The sequence below is a fragment of the Canis lupus genome, chromosome 3 (assembly GCF_011100685.1).
Source record: "Canis lupus familiaris isolate Mischka breed German Shepherd chromosome 3, alternate assembly UU_Cfam_GSD_1.0, whole genome shotgun sequence".
Lineage (NCBI taxonomy): Eukaryota > Metazoa > Chordata > Mammalia > Carnivora > Canidae > Canis > Canis lupus.
The window spans coordinates 13,301,425-13,318,304 of NC_049224.1; the positions used below are offsets into that span (position 1 = coordinate 13,301,425).

The window sequence follows — 16,880 nt, forward strand, 5'->3', positions numbered from 1 at the left end:
CAGGGATCCCCAACTCCTACTATTTTAGCTATGGCAGAGAATTGGCTAGACAGTTTGTTGAAATATAAATATAAAATTCATGCCCCACCCTCATTTTGATACAATAGATTTAGGGTGGAATTTAGGAATTTTCACTATTTACAAGTGTAAATATGTAAATTATGAGGCAGGCTGTCTGGGACCCATAAGAATCACTGACTTATAGTCTTTCTGTGCACTCCATCGGTCACTCACCGGAGTGAATTGTTATGTTTGTCAGGAGCTGAGATGAAAGAGAGAACTAAGCTGCCAGATATCAGAATAGCTAGTTAAAGCAATAAATTTAAAAATCAATTTAATTGTTTACTACAATGTTTTAAGCAAGAGTCAAAAATCAGAGAAAATGCGATTTCTCCATTCCACTTTCCCCCATGGAAGAGTGCACCAGTTGAAGGGGAGTGAAGTAGCACAGACATGGGGCATCACATCACTGTTGAAGGAAACTCAACCTAAGGCCCTGCTAGTTTTATTGACTCTGGGGTGGGGGTGGGGCAAGAATGTAGGTTGAGAGGAAGGTACTCTGTACTGAATCAGAGTGGGTAAAACTGTCTTCAAGGTTTCCTCCTTTTCCCCCTATAAGGAAGCCATGGGCAGAGGCCAGAGGCTTAAAGAAGACCTCTGCCCACCATCTCAGATAGGAGACCTAGGAATGAAAGCACAAGGGGTGGGAACAGAAACATGGCAAGAGCTTGCCCAGGTAGGGGACCTGAGACCTTAATGATAACTCCTTCCAGAGATCACAATGTATGTGCTCGGCACCCAGGTTGGTGTGGGGAGGGCAGTTTCCCTTATGGGAAACTACTTGCCTGCCAGGTAGACACTTTGTCATGCCTCTAAAGAGATCTGAAAATCACATGTGGGATTTTAACCAGGGACCAGATTCCTCAATGTTTAAGAATGTATGCTGCCTCTTTCTTGTCACAAGGGGATTGTTTAACCAGTACATTCTGGGCTCTGGGGAAAGATAGCAAATTGAGCCAGATTCCCCTGATGGTTGTTACACAACTTAGTGCTAAGATGGAAAACCCGAAGACTAAACACTTGAGTATTTATCTATTAAAAAAATGCTTGGGATCCCTGGGTGGCGCAGAGGTTTGGCGCCTGCCTGTGGCCCAGGGCGCGATCCTGGAGACCCGGGATCAAATCCCACGTCAGGCTCCCAGTGCATGGAGCCTGCTTCTCCCTCTGCCTGTGTTTCTGCCTCTCTCTCTCTCTGTGTGTGTGTGACTATCATAAATAAATAAAAATTAAAAAAAAATAAAGTCAGGTTGTTTTAAAAATAAATAAATAAATAAATAAAATAAAAAAATGCTTGATTGGCTTGATAGAAACAATACATGTCTCAAAGCTAAGGGAAAACTTGTGATCTTGAAAGAATCTAATGACTAATAGCACTAAGTTTTAAAATTATTGGGGCCATTTAATACTTAGGCACATTCAATTATTCAACCAACCAATGTTTAACTTAGCATATACCCTGTGCCTGGCATTCTTCTCAATGGTACACATCAGAGAATTAGATAAATAACAATCTCAGCCCATCTTACAGCTAATTCTAGCAGGGGAGGCAGACATTAATAATATACAAAACAAGTGAGTTGCACAGTATGTTAGAAGGTGATAAGGACTATAAAAGAAAAAAGCAAAACAGGATAAGGGAGCTCAGGAGTTCGCAAGGAGAATTGAAATTTTAAATAGAGTGATCTGGGAAGGCTGCATCTTCATTTTAATAGACCCAACAATCCCATGTATCTCTGATATATCTTACATTGCTGATAAATTAATCTTACCAAGACTTCTGATTGTACCATTTCTTTGCTCAAAAATCCTTGATTCCCCATTTGCCAAGGGATAAAGTATAAGCTCCTTTCCCTGGTGTGCTAAGTCCTCACCATCTGGCTCAGTACTCTCTCACCTTTTCCCTGCTCCCACAAACTAGATGCCTCACTGTACTCTCTGGCTACATCGTATCCTTTCCCCCTTGTAGGTTTTGTTCTCTTGCCCCCTCCTTTTTCCATCTCTCTCTACTTCCTGACATTCAACCCAATCTTCAAAGTTCAGACAGAAATTTCCTTCCAGCAAAGCTTTCTTCCTACATCTTCCATCTCCAGAGTTCTCCTTCCTCTAAATTCCTGTAATTCATTATTCCCTGAATGTAGCATTCAACAGATACACCGTAGTTCTAAAAAGCTTTAGTTCCTTTGCTGGATTGTAAGCCTCTTAAAGACAAGAACCATTTCCTTCCATGTCCCCAAAGTATTCAGCATTGTACCTTGCAAGAGTGATCTCAAGTAGCTAAGAGCTTCTTGATAAGTTGTTTGCTTCAAATTTGAATTCCAGTGTTGTTAACATACAATGTTACATGAGCTTCCGGGGTAAAAGGTAGTGATTCAATCGTTTCATATATTGCTCGTGTTCATCAAGATAAGTGTACTCTTAATTTTTATTTATAAGGAAAAGAGGCAAAGGTCTTTAAGAATAGGCAACCAGATTGTGTCTTTAAAATCTGAGTCTCTCTAAGAAAAATTGAAAGCCTCATCTGTGGGCACATAATGTTCAAAGTGCCAAGGCTGTTAACAGACAGTTGGAAGACTAAAGACACAAAGGAAGTGTTATCATTTAAACTTTTTGTCCCACTTAAATTTAAATAATTAAAAATCAGGGACCAACTCTCACATTTCTACAATACTGAAGACCAAATTTTACTCAGAGTAGGAGCTTACATGGGAGAAGTTTTCAGTACTGTATTTTAAATTCTGAATAAAAAAGACATTCTGAAAGAAATACATGCTAGAATTACATAAGTCTACTTACAAAAGGCACTGCATAATCTATAAATAGAAGATGCTTGTTTTTATCACTTACTTTTACAAGGAAACATCATTTTGTCTCTGAAAAAACATTTTGGGCCACTTCCCCTCCAGTCCAAATCTCACATGGCGAGACATGCAGCACTTGGTTGTCTGGACCTCTGAGTATGATCCGTTGGCCAATAACCCTGGATGGAAAAAGAATGGAGCCGGCTTGATGGTGAATAGTCGATTTGGATTTGGGTTGCTAAATGCCAAAGCTCTGGTGGATTTAGCTGATCCCAGGACCTGGACCAGTGTTCCTGAGAAGAAAGAGTGTGTTGTTAAGGACAATAACTTTGAGCCCAGGTAAGTGTCTTCAGGAACTTTAAAGGTGTGTGTGCCCATGGCAGTATTTGATCATAACATGTGTCACTCTGCCTTATTTTTTTCTCAATTACCCTTCTGAAGTAGATGGAATAGCATTGACCATCGTTCCCTGTGAGTCCATGGGAATCACTGAGAGATCAAAAATCTGCAAATCATGTTAGCATATTTCCATTTTTCCATTTCCTAGCCTACCTGTATTCACTTTAAGATATATTATTGTTTTATATGTTAGTAAGAAAATCACTGCCAATTACACTATTACCATCAGTTTTAAGATTAATCCCAAATTCAAAGATGTTATTTTTTAAAATGCATCTTAGAATTGATTAAATGTAGTACTTGCCAACCAGTATTATCCAAAATCTATTTCTAGAAGGGCCTCACTGGGGCAGCCCAGGTGGTTCAGCAGTTTAGCACCTCCTTCAGTCCAGGGTGTGATCCTGGAGACCCGGGATCGAGTCCCACGTCGGGCTCCCTGCATGGAACCTGCTTCTCCCTCTGCCTGTGTCTCTGCCTCTCTCTGTGACTCTCATGAATAAATAAATAAAATCTTTTAAAAAAAATAGAAAGGCCTCACTTCATGCTACAGTACTATGTGATTCATGATTTCTCTTCTATGAAGTACCCTCTGCATATTGCTTTTACATAGACCACATTCAGCCTACCAGATCGGGCCACAGAAGCAGAATCTGGTATAACTGTTTTGTCATTCTATCAAGGCAACCATGATTTTACTAAAGACCCTCTCACAAAATATCTAAGGGTGGGAGCCCTGGGAAATATTCATTATGGAGATAATATCATTTCTTAAGGGATTTGATTGGAGTAATGGACCACTTTTTAATGGGTCCAAGGCCAACCTGCTTGAATTCAATTCCATAGCAATAAGCATTATATTCTTATATCTGGGTTCCTTACCATTTTCTTTTCTATTTTATTTTATTGTGGTAAAAATACTTAACATGAGATCTATCCTCTTTAATATTTAAGTGTACAATACATTATTGTTGATTCTAAGTATAGTTGTTGTATAGCTGATTTTCAGAATTTATTCATCTTGCTTAACTGAAATTTTATGCCCATTGATTAGTAACTCTCCATTTGCCCTTTCCTCTAGCCCCACATAACTCTTCTTTTTGCATCTATGAATTTGACTATTTTAGAAATCTTTTGTAAGTGGAATTATGCAGTATTTCTCTATGTGATTTATTTATTTCACTTAGCATGTCTTCAAGGTTTATCCATATTGTTGCATATTTCAGAAGATTCTTTAAAAAAAAAGAAAAGAAAAAGAAGCTAATATTCCATCATGTGTATATACCACATTTTCTTTTATCCTTTCATCTGTTGATAGACATTTAGGTTGCTTCCCCATCTTGGCTATTGTGAATAGTGTTGCAATGAACATGAGATCTCCTCAAGATCCTGTTTTCAATTATTTTGGATAAATATCTGAAGGTGGGATTGCTAGATCATATGGTAGTTCTCTTATTAATTTTTTGAGAAACCTCTATACTGTTTTCCATAGTGGCTGCACCACTTTGCATTCCCACCAATTGTGCAAGGGTTCAAGTTTCTCCACGTCTTCCAACACTTGTCTTTTGCTTCTTTGAAAACAGCCATCCTGACAGGTGTTTGGATTTGCATTTTCCTGATGATTAGTGAAGTTGAACATTTTTTCATATACCTGTTGGCCATGGGTATGTCTTTTTTAGAGAAATGTCTATTTAAGTATTTGGCTCATTTTTTAGTTGTTCTTAATTTTTTTTGTTGTTGTTGTTACGGAGTTGTAGAAGTTCCTTACATATTTTATAGATTAACCCTTTATCAGATACATGGTTTGCAATATTTTCTCCTGTTTTGTAGGTTGTCTTTTCATTTGATTGATGGTTTCGTTTGCTATACTGAGGATTTTTAGCTTGATGTATTCCCACTTGTTTTGGTTACCTATGCTTTTGGTGTCTTAGCCAGTGCCAAGACCAATGTCATGAAGCTTCTTCTCTATGCCAAGACCAATGTCATGAAGCTTCTTCTCTATGCCAAGACCAATGTCATGAAGCTTCTTCTCTATGTTTTCTTGTAGACTTATAATTTCAGGTCTTATATTTAAGTCTTTACTCCATTTTGAGTTGATTTTCGCATATGGCATTAGATATGGGTTCAGTTTCATTATTTTGAATGTGGATATCCAGTTTTCCCAGCACTCTTTGCTAAAGAGACTCCTCTTCCCCTATTGAGTACTGTTAGCATCCTTGTTGAAAATCAGTTGATCATATATGCATGAGTTTAATTCTGAGTTCTCTATTCTGTTGCATTGGTCTATATGTCTCTTTATGCCAGTACCATACGGTTTTGATTACTGTAGTTTTGAAAAATATTTTGAAATGAATAAGTATAATACCTCCAGCTTTGTTCCTCTTTCTCAGGGTTGCTTCGGCTATTTGTAGTATTTTTGTGATCAATAAAAATTGTAGAACTTTTTATTTGTATTTCTGTGAAAGTCTTACCATTTTTTACACTTTAAGATTTATTTATAGCTTCTGAATTGGGTTCTACTCATTAAGAGGGAGCTAGTCAAGACTAATGTGTGTATATTTGCATAAAATGCAAAGAAGAAAAGACATACTTTATCCAGTGATTTTTAAAAATGTATTTAGAGCTCTGAAAGGTAATGGAGAAGTTATCATTGAAATTCCAACAAGAGCTTGTGAAGAACAAGAAAATGCCATCAAGTCCCTGGAACATGTGCAATTTGAAGCAACAATTGAATACTCCCGAAGAGGAGACCTTCATGTTACACTCACTTCTGCTGCTGGTAAGCTTTTCACAAACTTCAAAAGTTTATTCTAAATCATTTGTTTAAATTTTTAAGAGTATATTGACTGACTTTAAATCAATGATTTTTTTAAAAAAATTATGACTGAGTTTCCCAGTAGATGTTTTTCAGGACAAAAGATAGGCTTATTTTTTCTTGGCCCACTCATTCCCATTGGTTCTTAGATAAGCAGAGAATGAAGTCTATTTAAATAATATCAATTAAGAAACCTTTCCGGAGATACACAGTTTCAACCTGTATTCATTTTCCCAGATCACTGATCTATCATTGATTTCTTAAGTAACGCATTAGTGAAAGTTACTCTGATAATAACACTGACAGATATATCAGACACATCCAAGGAATCAATGAAAAATTAGAATTCTGATCCATGAAAGAGGATTGGGAAAACTTAACAAATATTCCATGATGATATTGTAAAGTCCATATGGTATGATAGACAGTCAATTGGCCTTTCCTGAGAAAGCACTAACTCAGATGAGATCATGCATGGGGAAGGGCTTGTGAACCATAAACTATAATCCAACCAGGAAATGATTCCTAATACTCCTTCATGTTTTAGTAGGATTCACCTGACTAAATTCAATTTTTATAGGTGATCATGAGGAAAGATGAGCTCTCTCTATCATCTTCCAGGATATAAACTTCCTAGAGGTTTGGACTGAACTCTGTTAATTTTGGAGTTATGCTTTCTAGATATCTTGGAGTTGGCCTGAAATAAGGGGGGAATGTTTTCTCATTGGTGGCCCTAGTGTTCACTAGACCCTTTCACTTAGATCTATAGAGAGCTTGAATTTGAAACTTTAGAGTTAACAACTACTACTAGTCTCTATATGACAAAAGATTATTAAATTGATATAGCCTTATTTTTTTTATGTCTACACTAAATTATAGGCTCAGGCACCAGTTAAATTGTAAAGACTTCCACTTAAATTTCAAATGATAGTTGCACTAAAATGTATTTTAGGTCTTTGACTCTATAGTTTGTAAATGTGGTTCTAGGAGTTCTCCTTATTCAGATAAACCTTAATATATTCATCTAATATTTTGCCAAAATATTTAGTGAGAAATTATATGCCAGGCAATATGCTAATTGCTATGGGTAACAACATTTTTTTAATGAATGTCTCTATCCTGGTCTTATACAAAAATCGTAAATTAGAAAGGCTAATCTCTCTCATTTTTCATTTTCAGTTAGTAGATGCTAGAGTATATCATATTCTCAGAGTTGTTAGGACATTCATTAACTGGTATGTTTCGCATGAAAATAGGGACCAGCACTGTACTGTTGGCTGAAAGAGAGAGGGATACATCTCCTAATGGCTTCAAAAACTGGGATTTTATGTCCGTTCACACCTGGGGAGAGAATCCCATAGGCACCTGGACCTTGCGAATTACAGACGTGGTAAGTATAAATGAAAAGATATAGGAACAAAAAACAAAAAACAAAAAAAAGAAAAGAAAAGATATAGTAACACAGGCTCACTTTTAAGCATTTTGAAGCACTTTTAAGGTATATGGTATGGTATGGTATGGTATGGTATCATATGGTATCACCATTAATAAAGGACCTAAGGAACTCTGGTAATTCCCTAGTAAAAGTAAGGAAAAAATGCAGTGTTTCAATCTCTGCCCACTTGGCTTTATAAATTAATTGAATTGACTGACTGAATAAATAAATAAGCCATACTATAAGAAAACCAGGAAATGGTACTAGTAAACCAAGAAAAGAGGACACACTGGTTAATAATATTATAGTGTGGCAAGTCCAAGTGTTCTAATGTCAGAATGCAGACAGCCACATGACCTGCTTAGCCACCAGAATCCCCTGTAGCCACAAAGATAAATACTACAACAGCTTTGCTATGACCTTCTGATGAGGTCACATAAACTCTTACCAATGTTTACTGCAGTGGCTATTTACTTATTAGACAAGCTATCTCCTTTAACATGACTTTTTTGTTTTGTTTCAGTTATGCAACAAACTGAAAAGCATTTTTCATTTCTTTCACTGTTTACTAACACTCTTTTTGATATCTTTCTAAAATTGTAACTCACAGTCATAAAAATAGAGTAGGGAGTGTCTGAACAAAAAGCCCAAAGCATCTGAATTATCTACTTTTTCATCTTTCTCCAGCATTTTCTCCAGGCTGAGCACATAAATGAATAGGGCTCTGGGTTTGAGCTTTCCCAAGATAGAAATGTTACAAATATCAGCACCAGATTGTTATCTAGACCAAAGTCTAGATAACTATTCTAAAAGAATTTAAATTCCTGAAGATTTCTATTGAGTTAATACAAACTGTATAGTCATTGTTCCCTTTTTTCTTTGAGAATAGCTTTCTCCTAAAGACTACTAAAATTGGGGATCCCTGGGTGGCTCAGCAGTTTAGTGCCTGCCTTCAGCCCAGAGAGTGATCCTGGAGTCCCGGGATCGAGTCCCATGTCAGGCTCCCTGCATGGAGCCTGCTTCTCCTTTTGCCTGTGTCTCTGCCTCTCTCTTTCTCTCTGTGTCTCTCATGAATAAATAAATAAAATCTTATATAAATATAAAAAAAGACTACTAAAATTGTGATTTAGAACCAGAATCTAAAATTCCAACTTCCATAGGGAAAGCAAGAAAATATTCTTAGGAAGTGGTTCTATTCTTGAACTTGGCCTCTGATCTTTAACTCGGATTTTTATTTTTTTTTATTTTATTTTATTTTTTTTTAATTTTTATTTCTTTATGATAGTCACAGAGAGAGAGAGAGAGAGAGGGGCAGAGGGAGAAGCAGGCTCCATGCACTGCGAGCCCGACGTGGGATTCGATCCCGGGTCTCCAGGATTGCGCCCTGGGCCAAAGGCAGGCGCCAAACCGCTGCGCCACTCAGGGATCCCTAACTCGGATTTTTAAAGGTTTATTTATTCATTTGAGAGAGAGAGAGAAAGAACAAGCAGGAAGAGGAGGGGCAGAGGGAGAGGAAAGAGTCTCAAGCACACTACTCACAGAGTGTGGAGCCCATCACAGAGCTCAATCTCACCACCCTGAGATCATGACCTAAGCCCAAACCAAGAGTCAAATGCTTAACTAACTGTGCCACCCAGTCATCCTAACTCAATTTTTAAAGAAACTTAAGAAAATCTGTTTATCAAGATGAGACTATTTTATATCAGGTTCATAAAATCTGACTCTACACTTTATATATGTTTTAGAGATTTTAATTTCAGCATATTATTTTTAGCTTAATTGTTGAGCCTTTAAAAATTATTGCTCTTTCCATAAATACATAGGTTTTAAGGGCTGATTAATACTGAAGGCTATTCATAATACTCAACAGAGGCTTTTCCCCTCCCCTACCGGAATGTTTCTATTACTTGATAATTATTAAGTATAATTCTGTTTGTAGAAAGTGCAGTCAACTTTCCAAGAACAGAATAGAAAAGAACATTCTTTTTTTTTTTTTAAGATTTTATTTATTCATGAGAGAGAGAGAGAGAGAGAGAGAGAGGCAGAGAGGCAGAGACACAGGCAGAGGGCGAAGCAAGCTCCATGCAGGGAGCCCAATGTGGGACTCGATCCCAGGACTCCAGGATCATGCCCTGGGCTGAAGGCAGACGCTCAACTGCTGAGCCACGCAGTCTGCCCAGAAAAGAACATTCTTATAAAGAGTTTTCCTTTTTTAATCAAATGAAGCAAATATTCAGTCTTTAAATCCTTGAACCTATAAAATGTCCATTTTCATGGCCACAGTGACTCCAGTGATTTGCTTCTTTGTACATGGTGCTCTACTCATGGAATGCACTGGATTTTTAAGTTAGATTTTATAGATATTTCTAAGGAGCTCGATGTTTCTCAAAACACACCCTAAAATTATATGTATGCTTATTCATCAGTCTGGAAGAATGCAAAATGAAGGAAGAATTGTTAACTGGAAGCTGATTTTGCATGGGACTTCTTCTCAGCCAGAACATATGAAACAGCCTCGTGTATACACATCCTACAACACCGTTCAGAATGACAGAAGAGGAGTGGAGAAGATGGTGGATCTGGGGGAGGTCTGTGTGGCTCTGTTTTTGACGCACCTTTCTTTGAACCTTAGTAGACAATGTAGTGAGGGGAACTGTATCTAACTTTCAGGCAGGGACGGAGTCAAACATGGTTGGGGAGGACAGGGAAGGGGAGTGCTAAACTGTTTTCTGTAAAATAAAACACTATTATTTTTTAAGTTTATTCTTTTGTCCAGAATTTAGAAGTTAAAATTAATGAATTCAAAATTATGAAATTCTCTAACATGACTTTTCACCATTTATGACATAACAAATTGTAAAGACAGCTCTCTTTATGCATGATCACACATGCCTAACGTCTGTAATGCACTGAGTTTTTAAGTGTTTTTCTTCCTTGTCTCATTTAATCAGTAATTCTTGTAACCTAGAGAGGACAGACATTAGTATGTTTGCTTTCCAGAAAGAAAACCAAAGCTCAAATGACCAAGTCCTCTAGGCTTCTCTTTACTAATTCCTTAACTGACGTTTTTTTTGGCAGCTCCAAGGGAAGCTACTGAATCACGATTCCTCTGAGAAAATTTCATAGGATACTAGTCAGTCATTCCCATTCCTGTGTCTCAGCCTACTGAGGCTGCTGGCTTCTCCCTTATCGGACGGAGGACAGGCACCCCATTTTCTTTATCTCTTAATCCCCCAGCATTAGGACAGTGCCTCAGATGTAATAGGTTATCAGAATTCCCAGAATGAGCTTTCCTGAAGTCTGGCTCAGTGATAGATATTTTAGAAGATACAAAGACATAATATTTGTTTAAGAAATTTATTTTTTAAAAAAAAAAGAAATTTATAAACTAGCTGTGTGAAGTCGTCAGCTCAGATTCTGACTCCATTTATATTCTGCAAAGTAGCTTCCCCCCAGGTCCCCACCTCAAGGGCCTTCTCTTCACAATCCTAGAGGCAAGTTGACTTTGGGTATTTCTTCCTCCAAGATTCCTTAAGGGGTATTAATAAGCCCTGGTAGTTGTGAAAATGTTGAGATACTTCCACAATGGTTGACAAAGAGCTGCCTCTCTGATATCTCTGGTTCTGCTCTACCCAGTTCATCCATCTCTCCCAAGACCTCTTTCAAAACCTCAGTGGCTGAAAGAGTAGCTCCTGACAGAACAAGGGGCTTCCAGAAAACCTTTTCCACATGAAGCATTGTTTCTGCCTTCTATAGGAGTTATTAAATATTTTAACATCAGCTTCTTCCCAAAACATGGGCGGGGAGAAAGGGAGTAGGAGTTGGAAATTATTTAATTTCCATAGGACAAAACCATATTATTTTAATTTTTTTCTTTTTTCCAGAATTTATAAATTAAAATTAATGAATTTAAGTGTATTAAAGTCCCTAAAATGAACTCTACTGTAGTAGGCTGACAAGTGAAGGAGAGCAATAAGTATGAGCACTTATGTCCATCATCTCATTCAGTCTTCAGAACCACCAGAAATATAGATTTCTTGTTGCCATTTTACAGGTGAAGTTCAGGGAGATTAAACAGGTGTCAGGCGTACATCAGTTAGTACAAAAATGAAGACTGAAACCCAAATTAGTATGTTTTCTAAGCCCCATGCTCTCTCTGCTTCTCAAACCATCTCCTTAGGAGTAAGCAGTAGGCATGTGCTGCAGCTGACTTGCTTGGCTCTAAATACGAATCTCCTTCCTTTTGTCGGTGGCATTTTGTGTTTTAGGAGCAGCCCACGCAAGATAACCTGAAAAAGAACCCCCTCGAGTCAAAAAGCCCCAGTGGCAGCAGTTCAGGAGGCAGAAGGGATGAGCTGGTGGAGGCAGCCCCATCTGAGGCTATGCTTAGACTCCTACAAAGTGCTTTCAGCAAAAACTCACCCCCAAAGCAATCACCAAAGAAGTCTCCCAGTGCAAAGCTCAACATCCCTTATGAAAATTTCTATGAAGCCCTGGAAAAGCTGAACAAGCCTTCCCAGCTTAAAGACTCTGAGGACAATCTATATAGCGACTATGTTGATGTTTTCTATAACACGAAACCTTATAAGCACAGAGACGACCGGCTGCTGCAAGCTCTGGTGGACATTCTGAGGGAAGAAAATTGAAATAAGTGTGTGGTCCTGAGTTGGAAATATTCATGCTTCCTCCTTCCCCTTAGATTTTGCCTGTGTCTGAAGTGGTTGTTTTTGCCATTGGTTCTTATGCTTCTAATATCCTTTGTGGTACTTTTGCTTTTCCTCCCCAAACTAGACATATGAAAGGGATGAGCTCAAGTAGAGAACCCAACTTCCTGAATTGATCATGACCCTTTCAAATCACATCTTCCTTGCTTGCACAAGTGACATGTTTAGTTCTTTCTGGAGCTGTAGTTCATTTCGCTTGTGGTCCTCACACCATATTAGAATGCCTCCTTGAGCCCTCCCATTTCATTTCTCAAAAGAAAAGGCATCACCTGGACAAGAGATTCATTCCAAGAAGTAATCTGCAAATGGAACCGCTCCTCTAACTTTAACCCTGTGTTTGCCATGGTTCTCTGAACTGTGATGCCCAAAAGGGTTTGGAAAGTTTCTAATGAAAGAGTTAGAAAAGAAAAGAAAAAAGAAGAGAAAGAAGAGAAGAGAAGAGAAGAGAAGAGAAGAGAAGAGAAGAGAAGAGAAGAGAAGAGAAGAGAAGAGAAGAGAAGAGAAAAAAGAGTTCACAATTAGACCCATACACTTGGCTATCCTACCCCACCATTCTATTCATTCAGGGAGTGGCCATTTGGTCCTTTAGGGGAGAAGCTGAGTAATTTAGATCCAGAAACAGTCCTTGAAATCTGTGTTACCTGGTTTGAGTAGTTTTAGAACATTTTTCTTTGCTTGGTGTGCCATGCAGAGGCCTCCATGGCTCTAAAGGTGCCCAGGACTTGTGTATGTTCTGGTCTTCCTCTGTTTCCCCTAATGAAAGTTCTCATTACCTATGTCCTTTCTCAGTCACAAACTGAATTCTGAGAACTAATTCATATTACTTTCTTAGAATAAAACTTAGACTTGGGACTTGGCAAATTCCTAGTCATATTTTTTTTTTAACAATACTAACAGGAAACCACTCATGACACAGAGAACCAATATAAACAGGAAAATAATTATAATGGGAAGAGCCAAGGGGAGGTTTTGTTTTTAAAATTGAATTCATTCAAACAGGTTTTTCTGGATCTTTAAAACTGAGTGTTCATTCCTTGCCATTAAAGGTTTTTCTCCAATCTCAGAGCTGATAGTATTCAAATATTTACGAAATTGCTTCCAATAGTCAGTTCAAGAGGACACAGACTGGCAGTTCACAGGCCTCATATGTCCCTCAGGTAGACTTTGTTTGGCATGTCAAATGATTTAAAAATGTGAGTAATAACTGAAAATATGAAATTTCACATAAAACTTGATTCTCAGACCATTTTTCCCTCATGGCAATAGTTGGCCGGATTTGAATAGTAGCTGCCCAGCTAGATTTGAGTCCCAGGCCCCTGAGGTACCCTGTTCCATGTTGCTTACAGAGGCTACCTTACTAATCAGCACCCAACAAGCATTTATTTTTCCCACTGCTGCACTAAACAAACACATACAAAGTGTAACTGCATTGAGAAAAAAAAAATCCTCTACTTCTTCCAGGTAGGATATGATCAATAACTATGAGGACTTGCAATGATCTGGTTAACTTATGGGTGGGGAAAAATAATATTTTAGACCCTTGAAAGTACCTCTGAAATCTTGATATATTCATTTAATCTCATCTCCCCTGGATGCTCATTTATATTAAATTTGTTAACTGCCAACCCCCAGCTTCCCATTTTCTATGTGCTCACAAAGGCTCCAGTCACCCACCTATAATGCTGGCATTTCCCCATTTCATTTGCTGTTTGTAATTCTTCCATCAAGTTAGAACTTCATAATGCCACACATGAACTAGACCAAGAGGATAACTCCACTGAACTAGACCAGGAAGGAACACTGGAGTCTTTCACTTGCTAAGGTTTGAAGTAAGGTGGGTAAGTTTCACCAAGTTTCACCTCCTAGCCTACCATTTGTATTTGTGCACAATGAAAGTATTTGCAGACCAATCCCCATGATGCTTCAAGAATGTTCTCTAAAAGAGCTGTAGTATCACTCTACCCTTGAAAGTTTCACATGTTGTTTGATACAGAGTGTTGGATGGAATTTTGAAAATTGTAGCACATCAAAAAGTATTAAAGCCAAAAAGGACCAGAGAATTATTAGGTAAGTTTTCAATTAAATAACAAAGCTAAGGCCCAAAGAGGCCAAGAAATAGTAATGAACAAAAACTCATCTTTTCCCCTTTCCTACTTTCATGTTCACTGTAAGAAGCGTTCTTTTTTTATGCTTCTAACAGTATCTTTTCCTGGGTAAAACCCCAACCAATTCATTGGATTGTAGCCAAAGGTTCACTCTAGAAAAGCTTTAATATTTAAATAAAGTCATGTTTGAATGTTTCCAACCTGGAGTATATTGTTCAGGCATAAAATATTTTTGTCAGTCTTTCTTAGTGCCTGTGTGGATTTTTGTGAAAATGTAAAAGAGGAAACTTATATAATATTTCCCTCGGAATTTTAAACTCTATTTTCTTTACAGGTATTTATAATGTACCAATGCTTTTATCAGAATTTTAAAAAGCATAATAAATTATATTAAAGAACCAAAAATTTCCTGAGAATAAGAAAGTTTCATCCAATAAAATATTTTTGAAAGGCATGTTCCTCTGTCGGTGAAAAAAAAAAGTATATGTATGTGTTGTGATATTAAAAGTGACATTTGTCTAATAGCTTACTACAATGCATAGCTGAGTTTAACATGTGTGGTCTTAGCATTTTTAAGGGAATTCCCACATTATACACTTGATGTATTAACTAGAATATGTAAAATATGCTTATACTTCAGAAGAATAAATGGTTTCTCACTAAGTCAAAAAGGAAAAAAGCTCATGTTTCCAACAAAAACAAGATCTCCTTCTCTTACCATGTTTCCCAAATGAACTGTAAAAAAAGATAAGTTGAAGGTTTATATTAAGATGCTAATTCCTTTTGAGAAAAATGGGCTTTCTCAAAGATAATTTAAAAATTTACTTCAGTAAGTATGTTTCATTTTCCTCTATAGCTCAATCTTTTACTTTTTTCCACAACATCCAAAGTTGTATGACTAAGCCCTCACTGAAGTGTTGAGGGAAAAAAGAAAAACAAAAGCTAAAGGACTATGTGTGAGAGAAAGGACTTGCAACAGTTCATCAAAAATGACTTCTTCATAGGCCAGATACAGTAGCTTGACCTTCAACTCTCCCCAGAGGCCACTTCATTAGAAATTTCCAGCTTCCAACTTTGATCCCCCATCCTCAGGCCCACATTCCTCTCCTGCTTCAAACCTCCATTGCTGGAATGTCCACCCCGCCACTTCAGAATCTGACTCTTCCTTGTAGAGGGGTTGGTTTTTCCCCAGACTCCTTTCCTTTCTCCTGAGTCATAAATGATGATATTATTATTATCTCCACTAGGAGGGCCTTGTGATAATTAGGAGGTAGTTAGGGAGACATTACTTTTCTTCCTTATGGATTTGAAATTCTTACATTAAATGTAAGAATTAATGTTTATCCTAGTATGTATTTGGATTTATATTTGCAGCCTGCACATGGTTAATCTAAAAGTTACCAAATGGGCATTTAAAAAAAAATAGAGAGCTATCTTCAGCTCTCCTAGTGGGTAGACTTTGAAGATGGCTGGATTTCAAGGACAAAGCCAGATAGAACAGTTCTTCTGGAATTCTTGAAAATTTATTTTAGTTTGACCATTTATGATGATATCATTTACCCCACTCCCTCAGCCCCTGCGGACCGAGTGTAGTTTCTTGGGCCATATATGTTGAGCTTGACCCTGTGATTTGTTTTGGCCAATGGATGTGAGGCAAACAAAGGCCTTCAATGTGCTTGTACAGTTTGGCTTGGCTCTTGCTTCACAGTGATGTAGTGCTAGGAGAAGAGTATGCCCCAGAGAACTATTGCCCTTACAGCCTGTTTTCAGAACAAATTATATGAAACAGATCTACTTCTGGAACCCAATCCAGCCAACTCATAGCATGAAACAGAGCTGTCCAGATGAGGGCTGCCTAAATAAGTTGAACTTGTCACCATGGCAACTTAGGAAAAAGAGAATAAGTACTTGTAAGCAACTGAGTCTTGAGGTAGTTTGTCATGCAGCCTTACTGTGCCAACAAAACTGACCAATACAATAAATTTCCATTTGTTCATTCCACTACCAATACAATCCATCCCTTTCATATTGTGCCTTCTTGAGCCTAAAGCACACACACAAAAAAGAGCTAATATTAAATCATAACCTCTTAATGCTGATCCCATACCTAAACAAAGACCTTGCCCAAACTTTGATATTTTCATTTTTAAAGATATGCCTTAGCTTAGTTCTTCCTGAAATCAGAGCTAAGATAATGAATGACTTTTATACAGGTAATTTATTCAGTAGGTAATAGTAGAGAGCAGAACCAACTCACACATGCCTAAGAGTAGCATGGACTGACACCGATCAGAGCAAGACTTCCCAAAGACTAGAACTGATGTTTCAGTTGATAATGGCATTGGTAGAAGATAATTCACAACAGACATCTATGCTCCCCTCATTTTCCCCATCCCTACCCCATCCAATGTCTTGATACTTCCAATATCCTCTCTCAGAAGTTCGATGCAATCTTAGGGCAAGGAAAGAAAACTTGATTGGCTCAGATCAAGTTCACACTACATATCGGAAACACAACCCTTAATAGAAACAAAGTTCTTCAAAAAA

At 37.7% G+C, this 16,880-nt stretch overlaps 1 protein-coding gene and 1 long non-coding RNA gene across 3 annotated transcripts in view; one reads left to right on the forward strand and one right to left on the reverse strand.

Annotated features, from left to right (window-relative positions):
• The window catches only part of LOC111095131, a 94,638-nt gene extending 91,380 nt beyond the window's left edge, over positions 1-3,258 (reverse strand). For both annotated transcript variants that reach the window (XR_005356652.1, XR_005356653.1), the window contains exon 1: positions 2,905-3,258. This is a non-coding gene — a long non-coding RNA (uncharacterized LOC111095131). The remainder of the gene's footprint in view (positions 1-2,904) is intronic.
• Positions 1-14,787, forward strand: part of PCSK1 (proprotein convertase subtilisin/kexin type 1) — a 43,372-nt gene extending 28,585 nt beyond the window's left edge. The window contains exons 10-14 of the mRNA XM_038532292.1: positions 2,964-3,197; positions 5,876-6,033; positions 7,326-7,459; positions 9,931-10,092; positions 11,773-14,787. Coding sequence (XP_038388220.1) covers positions 2,964-3,197; positions 5,876-6,033; positions 7,326-7,459; positions 9,931-10,092; positions 11,773-12,150 — 1,066 coding nt within the window. The 3' untranslated portion in view covers positions 12,151-14,787. The remainder of the gene's footprint in view (positions 1-2,963; positions 3,198-5,875; positions 6,034-7,325; positions 7,460-9,930; positions 10,093-11,772) is intronic.
• Positions 14,788-16,880: the final 2,093 nt, after the last annotated feature.